General features: G+C 50.0%; 1 protein-coding gene and 1 long non-coding RNA gene across 5 annotated transcripts in view; both read right to left on the bottom strand.

Annotated features, from left to right (window-relative positions):
• Positions 1-2,522: 2,522 nt before the first annotated feature.
• LOC118177865 lies at positions 2,523-4,099 on the bottom strand. The gene is made up of 2 exons (XR_004755943.1): positions 3,895-4,099; positions 2,523-3,660 (listed from the first exon to the last, which is right to left on the bottom strand). It is a non-coding gene; the product is annotated as an uncharacterized LOC118177865 (long non-coding RNA).
• Positions 4,100-6,697: 2,598 nt separating this feature from the next.
• The window catches only part of NECTIN1 (nectin cell adhesion molecule 1), an 86,532-nt gene continuing 81,669 nt past the window's right edge, over positions 6,698-11,560 (bottom strand). For 2 of the 4 annotated variants that reach the window (XM_035346052.1, XM_035346055.1), the window contains one exon: positions 9,525-9,717. In XM_035346052.1, the coding sequence (XP_035201943.1) occupies positions 9,669-9,717 (49 nt within the window). In that variant the 3' untranslated portion in view covers positions 9,525-9,668. Of the gene's footprint in view, positions 9,718-11,560 lie in introns of all 4 variants that reach the window. The other 2 variants (XM_035346051.1, XM_035346056.1) reach the window with 2 other exon arrangements.

Genomic DNA, 11,560 nt, shown 5'->3' with positions numbered 1-11,560 from the left:
AGCCTGCATGCTCTGTGCTATGTCGTGTGCATCAGCCTGAATCTTGCAGAGAAACAGCCAAGCTTGCTGCATCTTCCCTCGGTGTAAATGTAAATCATTCCCTAGAAGCCAAGGAGCAGGAGCAAGCAGAGTGAGACCCAGGGTGTTCAGTGCCGAAGGCTTTGAGGTGGAAGGTACTGGGGGCGGTAGGATGGGCTCAGCCATGGGTCCCTGCCCTCTGCTCATCGCATCCCGATACCGACAGAGCTGCAGCCTCTGGGGTTGGCCTGCACATCAGTACTGAAAGGGAAGGAATCGTGTTGATGGAGGATTTGCAGAGGCTCGGGGGTCTCTAGCAAGTCCCTGCACAGGGCTGAGAACTTACCCAGGAGAAGTCCTGAGCTGGGAGATCAAAGCAGCAAAGAATACAGCAAGAAAAGTCATGCACAGATGAATCCTCTGCCACCAAGACAACAAGAAGTCAACTTTCACCTTCCCTGACTAAAAGAGCACATTAGAATTAATTCAACGAGCTCCAGCACTCACGAAAGGGATGTTCTTCCATGGCTGTTCATCTGCATCCTTGCTTCCCTCAAAGACACTTGTCATTAATCCAGACTCGCTCAGCACACGCTGTGTCTTGTAAAGCAGAATGAAGCACACAAGACTCAGGATCTGCCACAGTTTGTTACCGAGATTGTAATATGCAATTGTGGGAATGCTTATATCACCAACTGGATTTCATCTGTCCCTGCTCATTCAAACAGGCAAGCTGAAATGAACGGTGACAGGAAAATGTTCTTGTTTGCACACAAACAGTTTAATAACTAGCAATTTCAGGAAGAGAAAAGTAGGGGGAAAATAAGTTGAAGGACAGAGAAACGCACATATTAAATTCTGCAGAGAAGTTAACTCTCAAGAACAACATCATTGAGGGTTGCAGTGTGTCCTGAAGAGTGGTAAAAGCAACTAACAAGGTTAATGCTTCCCCCCAAATCTCTCACCCAGCGACCACTGCTTTGCACGCCTTTTAAAGCAGCCAGGAAATTATATTAATTTCTCTAATGTGCGCGATGCCATAAGTTCCTTTTTTAATTATTATGATCAAAATATTGCTTAAAATTAAAGGCAGCTGCATTTGTTTCTGACGGATATCATAATTGCAATTGTAAATTGGGAAATGTAATGTTTCCTGGTGCTGCTGTGAGTAATGGTTCTGAAATCATTATAGATAGGTAGATATAAATAAACCAAGAGATCTGTGAAAACAGAGCAAAAGCAAGCTAAAAAGGATAATTAGCAGACTGAATAGGAAGAGAAGAGTTCAGTGCTCAGAAAAAAAAAGTCTAAAAATTCAGTGGAGTTCTGTGACTGCATTTTGAAAAAAAAAAAGAAATAAAAGAATTTTCAGTCCAGAGGAATGCACTCTGCATCCGCTCAAGCCATGGGGTAATAACCACACAGAGGAGAAACAGTGGGAAAAAGCGTGGCAGGTATTTGCTCTAGCAACACCCATCTATTTCAACTGCAGAGGAAAGAAAGGAAAAGGTAAAACCAACATTAATTTTAAAGTCTAGGGCTGCTTTATTATTATTATTATCATTATCATTATTATTGTTATTAGGGAAAAGAAAAATAAAGGATTTCTGGTGCTGAGGGCCTGATGACTGGAAAATGGCCAGCCTACCCGTGACATTTATCAGCACACCCTGAGACATAACAAGCAATCACACTCCAGCTGGTTTATCATCGATACGCAGGGATGGGATATGAGTAACGATGCTGCAGGCTCTGGGAAGTGAAGGCTGCAGAAGGAGCAGCTGCAAATTGGAGCCCTCAGCCTGGGGGTCCTGCCCTGCGAAAAGTCTCTGGCTCGGCAGCTGCAGGTGGTGCCCCCCGTAACTGCAGCACGAGAGATGCTCTGGAGGCTGTGGACTGAGCCCGTGACTCGCCGAGAAGACGAACAGGCAGGAACGGGAAAGCTGTCAGCAGCTGTGCAAAGCCCTGGAAGGTCTCCAGGTGGAAAAGCAGCTATCGCTGGACGCGCCGACCGCGGGGCCGGAGACGTTCCTGGCACAAGGTGGAGTGAGTGGGATGTGGAGGCTGAGCAGTGGTTTGAAGATGTTTGCTAGAGATACAACAAGAGGCCCGGGGAACTGCAGGGAGCTGCGGACCTCTCAGAGGTCTGCTCTGGGACAGATGAAGCTTGGCTTCTACGGTTTCGCCCACAAAATCTGCTAGCACAAACAGAGCTGAAGTCATTTAACATCTGCTGAAGGGATGCACGTTCCTGTATATGTAAGAAGACACTTTGACCTTAACTGGAGCAGAACCAAGGCCCAGGATTTGACTAGCCAGGCAAAATTCCAAGGAAAGCCAGTCCATCTCACACAGCTGATTACCAAGAAACTCTTTGCATATACTGGGGGCAGAAGCTCAGAGTCTTCTCAGGGTTCATTCCATCCTTTTTCTTCTTCAGCTCACAGAACCACCTCCTGGAAGGATCTCCTGGCGGCCAGGAATGAATCTAACAAGGACACTGACCGATAGGAGAGTCTTTGTGCATTCTGCAAGCAGTATTGATTTTCACATGCACAGAGAAATGAATTAGGTGCCAATTGTATACGAACTGAGCCATGGTCTCTCGTACGCAGCGTGTCTCGCTGCCTGTGTGAATAGAAGGACATCTGCAAAACCCTGGGTGTCCTTTAGGGGAAAAAGAGGTTGAGGAGGGTGGGATGCAGCTGTGGGACTAAGCGGCTGTCTCCAGTCCTCTGCTATTGTCAGCAAGCGCCTCAGGGAAGGCCACTGCTAAACTAATCAGGCTGCTGTAAAAAAACACAGAGAAAGAGACTCAAACTCCATGATCACCGTGGTATTGGCGTACGTGGTTGTAGACTAACCTCAGCCCCCCTAGCTCAAGGGAGCCAGGAGATAAATGGTGGATACCAAGTGAATAATGTAAAGCTGGACTCCCCTCGGCTTCGCAGAACTCCTTCACTTGCACAAATCCAGCTGCATTTTTATTCTTGTGCTTGGCAAATGACTAAATAGACTTGCCACGAGCATCTCAGTGCTAGACACAATGACCTGCCCCTTCCAGAGCTTCAAAACCACCACGCAGGGCAGTTGTCTGTCTCCAGGAGGGTGCAGAGAGTGGGCAGGGTACCGGGGCTGTGTCCCCTCCTGCTCTGGCCACAAGTGACAAGGGCAGACCCACGAGCTGTGACAAATGCCATGACCCCACGTCACGAAGCTCTGTCTCCAGCTCCCATCTTCATCAGCTCCCATCTTCATCATCGCCATCACCGAGGAGAGCTCCGACGCTGAAGCCAGGACTGGTTTAATCTTCTGCAGACCTGTAACGACTCTGAACCCTCTGTCTAACATCACTCAGCAAGACTGCTTAATTACAGTAATTAGGAAGCGTGATAGGAACCTGCGCAGCGCGAAGGAGGTACTGCTGTCAGGAAATGGATTCTCTGTCAGTCGGGTCCATTAGGAGGTCAGCCTGCCTGTCATTTCCATCTCCCGGGGTAGCCTGTGCTCAGACGGGGGAGGCCAGCTGGGGACAAGCTGGGCCAGACCCTGCGTCCTGGGCAGGGATGTGTGTTGTCTCATCTTCCTTCCTTCCCTCCCTCCCATCTCCAGGACTTTTTTACGGTCCAGGACCAGGACCCTCTAGAAGACAAGGACAGAGCTGGATGGAGAGGGATGGTGGCAGCAAGGTGTCCTCTCCTACCACCACCCCATGGGACAGGGAGTGCTCAGAGTGCAAGGACAGAGCACAGGGGTCCCCGCAGCAGGCAGGATGGGCAGCCCTGTCCCAAACCCAAGGCAGATCCCCGAGCACTAGCACAGCCCTCTCCCCACACCACCCCACCCGGTCCTGACCCACCCTGGTGCATAGCCCACCTTCAGGTGTCCCCTTGGCTGCTCTCACTCACAAACCACATCTCCCTGGGCCAGCACCAGGGGTTGTGGGGACATTTCCATTCCTGCCATGCCTCAGAAATCCCTTGCCTGCCTGCTCTGTGGCCGAGGGACCCAGCTCAGAGCCTGCCCCCAGCCAGGACAGAAATAATCCTGGCCCCACACCACCGCACTGAGGAAGGAGCTAGCACTCCGGCTCCGAGTTAATGAACCATAAATTCCAGCTTAATGAGTTTTATACTGAGGAGAATAATTAATGTAATTAGTACTGATATGAAAATGATGGTACTCGAGCCCGGATTACGAGGGGGAGGGGGGCCTGGGGGTGGGAGGGAGCTTGGAGGGAGCTGGTTCAGCCTGCGGTGCTGCTCACCCAGAGGAACGGGGCTGGATGCGTTCTTGGCAGGTTTTAAAACCTCACCTCCCCTCCGCCATAAAGAGAAAGAAAATAGAGCATGACAGTAGAGCAGGAAAGAGATCAGCCATCCCTGTTTGCAGCAGAGATGTGGAATCTTTAATGCAGCTTTTCCCTGCGCTGTCCTTTAATTTGCAGCCCCCCCATTCCACTCCATGCTCTCAGAGCATTTTTTGCCCTCCACGGTGCCAATTTTTTGCTTCTATATGAAAAGCTCTTTATAAAGCTGACTAGCTCCAAGGATAAAACAACAGCTCTTCAGCTACAGAAGTATTTTGGTATGTTTTATATATTTTATGCAGTCCGAGAGGCAGTAACAACAATATTTTAATTTTAAACATATATATTTATACCTAAGTGTCTGAACACACATTAAGTGGCCAAGTAGGAGGTGCTCTATTCTGGGAGAAGCACTGATCGTAGCACGTTTGACAGGAGAGAAAGGCACCAAAAACCTTATCTGCAGTGCTGGCCCTGCAGCACATCCAGGAGCGGTGGGGTAATAAAAAGAAAAAGCAGGAACGGGTGTATTTGGGAGCACCTTGTTTGAGCAGGTGTTGTTCCCACTGAACCCGTGCGAAGCATCCCTGCTATCAGCCTGGTGTGGGTGCGCTCTGCAGGGCTATGGGGGAGCTTCTCTGCAAAAGGCACCGGGCAGAGGCGATCCCGAGTTCCTTTCTCCTGTTCTGAAAGCAACAACAGTCCCAGGGGGAGAAGCCAGCTTCCAGAAATACAGGATAAACCTGCCTGACTTTGTGCAACGCAAGGAGAGCCTTGCCAGCTGCCTGCTTTCACCACCCCGTGCCATTGCTCGGATCTGCGCGTTGTCTTGGCTGTGTTGTCCCAAGGGTGGGTGGGGGCTCCTTGAGCCCCTCTGAGAAACCACCAAGAGAAGCTCTGGAGCTGGGAGCAACGTGTGCTGTGGGCCTGACGCTAATCTTATCTTTTCTCATCTCAGGCAAGCCAGCAGATACCCGCCCGACAGTGATCGCCTCTGGCTGCTGCTAACCCCGGCTGTATTCAGGCCATGGACTGCAGGGCAGAGACCCTTCTCCCCTCCTTCATGGCCCCCCACCAGCCCCCTGCCATTTTCCTGCCCAGATCCACGGCAAACTTGTTCCAGAAGATCTTTACCCAGAGGCAGAGGCATTATCCTTAGGCAGCGGAGCGTTTCTATTAAAAAATATCCTGTGGTTTTCTCATTCTCGGAGTTAGTGGTTTGGGCTAAAAATTCTCTAATTGCGTATCGATCAAACCTGGCTGATTGGGCACCTCCTGAGGAAGCACGAGGTTCATGTTCAGCTGGATTTACACGCCGTGAGCCGTGCCTCCAAGGCTGTGTCACTGCTGGCCCTGCTTCCAGGGCAGGACGCAAGGCGAGAGGCGGCTCGGTGTGCTCCGGAGGGTACGGGGGTGAGCAGGCAGCCCGTGCTCGTGCAAGGACAGAAATGAGTGTGCAAGCATGTATGTTTTGGGATATGAATGCACAGGGGGTGATATATGTAGTGGACATCTCAGTAATAAGTCTGCACCAGCAGAAAGGAAGAGGTCGAGCCCCTCACCCGGGTTTCACAGCCACGACAGAAGGAGTTATAACTCTTCAGTTCACCTTTATTTAAGGTCTGTGATCAGTCTTTTCCATCTGCCAGAGCTATTGCGTCAATGCCACCAAGACGTGGAACAGAAATCCCAACATTTCACCCCGGTAGCAGGAAGAATGGTTTTATGGGAGTAACACACCCACTCCTCCCGCACCGTGCCAGCCCACGGACCCACCGCCAGGCTCAGCCAGCTCCCTGCCCAACTCGTTCAGCCGCCCACCCCCAGCAGCCTCACTGCATGGCCCTTTTCCCAGAAAAGGTGTCTTTTCAGACCACTTTACGCCGCGGCAGGAGGGGAACACCTCTCATTAGCATTGCTGCAGGGCCGTCAGCGCCACGTGGGCAGCCCCAGCACGGAGCAAAGCTCGCGTCCAGCCCTCGGCATCGGGTCCAGCAAGGTTTGGGACCAGCCACGAGGCAAATGTCATGCAACTGCATGGAAGGGAGGGAGGAATCAGAGCCCCAAATCAGAACATTTCTAAATGCAGCTTTGTAAAATGGAGAAAACCGGCCTGAATTGCGCTCCATCCCTTTCTTCAGGTACAGATTTTTCCCTTTCCCTAAGGTACAAAGGACTTTAGTGGTATGCAGAGGCTCTCTTTTCCCATTTCTTTTCTTTTTTTTTTTTTTTTTTTTTTTTTTTTGAGACAAACCCATTTCTTAAGGAGAAGAGAGAATGTTAAGAGGCAACAAGAACCAAGACATACCTCAGCTTAATGTATGTGCTGTCAAACGACCCCTTTGAATTTAGGCTTTTCTTGCCTTTTCCCTTTCTAAGGAGGATTGAATTCCTTTCACTTTGCTGAAAAGCACAGTAAAACCCTTTGTGGCAGTCATCTGTGGGCAGCTCAAGCTCAAAGCTGCACAAGGCGAGCGGAGTCCCTCTAATGCTGCAGTCTGTGCCTCTGCTTTCCCCCTGCCCATTAAAGCACCGGCCCCAGCCTCTGGCAGCAGAGGAAACCACCTGCAAGATGTTCCCTTCCTCCTCTGCCAACAGCCATTTTACCTGCCTGGTTTTCTGTTGCACCTGAAGACCTGACCATATTCCACTTTTTATTTAATTTTTCAGATCCGGCTGAAGCTGCCTCGGATGAAGGCTCCCAATCAAATCTACTTTAATTGCTGCCGTGCAGGCGGCATCCTGTTATTACAGGCACGCAGAAAGGGAAATGTGTAAGCTTTTTCTCAGTGGTCAGTGGTGCTGGGTTGGCTCCAGGATGTCAGAGAGCCCTGGGTGTCCCTGTGCCATGTCACCTTTCCCACCAGGGTGACCAAAGGCAGATTTGGCAGAGTCCAAAGCACAGTTCCCTTGCCAGGGTGAATGTCCTGGCCACGGTTTCAGCTCTGAGCACACCCAATTTCAGCTCTGTGGTAACCAGAAAGTGCCCCAAGGTGTGTTGAGGAGAAAACAGGAGAGAAACACATTATCAGGATCAAGACATGTAGCACCCGAGTCTGTCGGTGTAGGGACATGCCTGGCTGAGTCCTGTGGATGCTGGCAGGGAAACGTGAATCCAGGTGACTCCAAAAAGGCTTCAGCCAGTCCAAACCACATGGATGGTATGGGAAAAGTTGCACCTAATGCTATAAAGCTGTGTATGTACAGTCCCTGACATCTCAGGAATGGGAGCACCAGCACACATGGAAGCTGTGCACTCCTGGCACTGGCGAGAGTGGCTTCATCCTCCCTCGGTGCTATATTGCCTAGCTGAGTTATAAACCTCTCCCTTATGTACGTACAGATCTCTGTGCCAGCCTGCAGGGAACCCACGAGGTAGTGCAAACACACATGTGCTTCTTGGTGGAGGGAGAGGGACAAGCAGGGCGAGGCTTGAGGCTGCTGAAGGCGATGGGGGTAAAGAAAGTGCATAGAACATCGATAGCTGCTTAGATTCAGATATAGAAAAATAAAAGGGTGCCTCAGTCCGTGCGGCACGGCAGGAGCTGGGCTGGAAGCGACCAGCACAGTGCTCACACCTCCTGCAGGGAGGCTTTAGCTCGGTGCCAGGCTCACTTTTTGCTTGCAGAGGTGGCACTGGAACATGGCTTGGGGTCTGGGCAGCAGGGTGACGCTGTGGTCCCCTTCTCTCCCTCCCGCACACACTCTGCTCTGACATCCTCATGGTCTCAGAGTGATGCTAAGCGTGCAGTGTCTGCAGAATGCCACAAACCCAACCCACGAGAGAGGAAAGCAAATGCCCATCCACCAGGTGGGCACGTCCCCTTGTTCACAACTGTCCCAGCCCTCACCCTACATATGCCGTACCTGGGTGAAACAGATGAATTTTATCCTCGAGGCCAAGCTCTTCTACAGGATTTCCATCCCTTTTCCTCCACTTCCTCTTCTTTGCTCTTATATACATATAAGTGTATATCTATATTTATTTTTCCTCTAATACACGTGAACACAAATGTGATGTGGAGATAAATTCCCTTCTCTAAAATACTTTGTGGTCACAGTGATGTACACATTTGGATTTACATACCCACACACATTCCGAATATCAAAAAAAAAAAACATAGTCCCAAAACTAAGATGCTTTAAAAAAAAAACAAAAAAAAAAACTAAGAAAACCTAAAAGGCCAGATTCCTCTATTGGCTTTTATCCTTCATTAAGAGTGCGAAGATTACCTGAAATCATGATTTTTTTCTTCATATTCTGCCTGAGTTCATTTTGAAATTCCAATCAACAGATGCAAGAAGGAGAGGGGGGAAAAGCCAGTGGGGGGTCACACTAGGCTTTGAAAAGGAAAATTAGAGAGAATGTTTTTCTTTCTAATTTTTTTCCTCTTGCAGGTTATAAGAAGGTTTTTTAAAAGACGCTTTCTCCGAAATGTTGGCTTCAAATTATGTCCCCATGCCATCCGGATTAAACAGAGCCAATCAGAAAAATTTGGAGTGGGAGTAGGAGGGAAAAAAGAAACAAAAGCCCTAAACCAAGACCTTCTTTCTATTCTTGGTTGGTTCTGAGCATCTTTCAGTGTAAGCATCTTATTATTCGGTTCAGCAACCTTGGCTGTTTAGTTGTTTGCAACAGGGATTTCCTATCCCCACTGCCAAGGGGGAAAACAGTTTTCTCAAAGGAGGAAAAAAAAAACCCTCCAGCCTCAGGCGTGGGCACCGGCTGGGCTTTGAGACTTCACACAAGCTGGAAGAAGGGTTGTGGAGAATCCACACCTGGCTACGCTGGTGCAAGCAGTGCAGAGAGGGACACAAGGGGACCTACGGACGTTTAATGGGGTCGGGCACATCCCATCCGAGGCAGGGCAGCTGACCCCACGTATGCATGCATGCACATAGCAGCTTGGTACAGGAGGGCCAGCACGAGAGAAGGAAGATGCACGAACTGGGCGAGATGTAGGCGAAGGCAGTGCTCCCTCGAGCATTAGCAAGCCAGGCAGATACTTAACCTAATCACGTCGCTTACAATTGCACCGAAATTCAGAAATCAATAAATAAAATAAGCAACGGCAAAGTGTGTGTGGGGGGGTTAAAAGGCCTTGGCTGGTGAGCGACAGGGTCGGGAGATGTGAAAAACATTAGCTTCGTCTTTTTGCTGTGCTGACGCTTCAAACGTACTGTTCCTTAGGACAGATGTAAGGAGCCCGGGAGCCGGGAGGTGGGCAGCAGAAGGAGACGTCGGGGTGCTGAGGGTAGAGGTCTCGGGGCAGGTCTGACAGGGGGGCGTAGACCTGAGGGATCTTCTCCAGATATCGACCTTCACGTGAGTAGCAGCGGGTCAGGTAATCACTCGCATTCGGTATCTCTGAGTGACACTTTCCAAAGTCCTGGAAGCAGAGACAAAAGGCAGCGGGTGAGGACTCCGGGGCCATCGGACAGAAAACGCAGCTCAGCTCCTTGCTCAACTCCCATGTAACACGTAGGGTGGGAAATTGAATAGCTCTGCTAACTGCTTCAGCAAAATAGAAACCCGGGTGATAAACCCTCGCATTTTTAACTTTGTGCCTCACTTCCTGAAATGCCCATTTTGCTAAAGAATATATATTTGGCATTCTCTGCCCCTTGCCTGTAAGGGCTCTGCCTCTCTCAATAAAATAAGTGTTGGGGCAAGAAAGGGCAGTTTATTTTCAGTCTTCCCAACTCTTCCACACCTGAGTTTGGAAAAAGCACTGCTTGTACGCATCGCTGATCTAACACAGCCTCGTGCTCTTTTATACCAAGGTCACATTGCTCTGACCACAGGCTCTGGAGGCACAATGGGTTATTGTGCCCGGTGTTCGCCCAGCAGCTCCGAGTGCCTGTGCTCAGCTTTACCTGGGTGAGCAGCTCCTTTGTCAGCCACATTTGTGAGTCAAAGGGACTGTGGAAAACATAAAGCACTCGCAAGACTGAGATGGTCCCAGCACCTTCCTGGGGTGCATGGAGAGTGTTCTTAGGGACGCCTTGCAAAATGTGATTCTTCCTCCCCAAGTGCCACGTGAACTGAAAAGCTCCTGGAGTCCAGAGTGCTTTGATTCCCACCGAGGTAATTTTGCAGAGGTGCAGCAAGCAATGCTGAAAAAACGCTGCTTGTTTGAGTGCAAAAATCACAGAGACACCTTTTCCCAAAAAAGCTCTGGGCAAACTGCAAGGGTGCTGGGATGCCAGTGTGAGCTCCCTCCCAGTAGTGCAGAGCAATCCCACAGCCCCAGCCCTGCTCCCCAAGGGCTGGCAGCACGTGGGAAGGGTTCCTCCTGCTCAAACACCCTTTCCTCCCAGTTGAAGCCCTGCAAAATGACCCAAGCAGGAGGGACATGGAGCTTTCAGCAAGGTCTTGGTCTCAACAAGGGCTAACCTGATCTCTAAGAGGCAGCAGTTCCACTGGCATTCACTTTTTATGCCTGTGGATTGATTTGGGGCTGGCTGGAGCAAGTAACTTGTCCTCGAGTCCTTCCTTGTTCTCTTTCAAAGTACCAGAAACAGTCAGTTTAGTGAAGAGGACAAGGGTTTGACCCTCGGGAGAAAAAGCCTGAAGGAACAGAACAATCTACTCAGCTCCTCTGCCGCCAGTGCTGGGATAAATATTTCACCAGGACACTTAAAAAATCACATAGAAAACAAAGTGCCGACAATAATTTATTGATGGTTCAGAGTGCTACAAGAGGCAACAAGCACGTTTGAAGGCTGCACAGTCTAAAGGCAGCAGCAGCCTCACGAAGACCCGTGGAGGCCACCAGAGGATGGGAAGTTGGAGCTCCAGGAAAGGAGCTGCAATGCTAAGGTCAATCCGACTTTCATTTCTCTTTCCTTGGCAAAATTCTGAGCCCACTGCTCAAGCTTTTTAAAGCCAGTGATCTTGACCTGGGCAGACAGCAAGGGGCCACATGTTCAGCTCTAGATCCCTTCTACTTGGAGCTGCTGCGTTGGTATCTCTGAAATTCAAGTGAGCCATTCCCACACCTATCTCCTGAGGTTTTCGTCCACTTTCGTCTACTGAGATGCTGGGCAGCAGCATTACAGCTGTCTACCAGGATCAATCCAAGCTGGGAGCACGAGGAAGCTGCTCTGAGGTACAGCGTGGTCCCTTACTGCTAAGGCACAGCAGCACTGAGCCTTAACCCCTATAAGCTCTTCCCAGCGGGTTTAGGCAGCCCTGCCATACAGCTCTCCCCTGCTCAGGTGGGAGTTATA

Source organism: Oxyura jamaicensis, chromosome 24, assembly GCF_011077185.1.
Source record: "Oxyura jamaicensis isolate SHBP4307 breed ruddy duck chromosome 24, BPBGC_Ojam_1.0, whole genome shotgun sequence".
Lineage (NCBI taxonomy): Eukaryota > Metazoa > Chordata > Aves > Anseriformes > Anatidae > Oxyura > Oxyura jamaicensis.
This window is presented reverse-complemented; position numbering and strand designations above follow the sequence as displayed.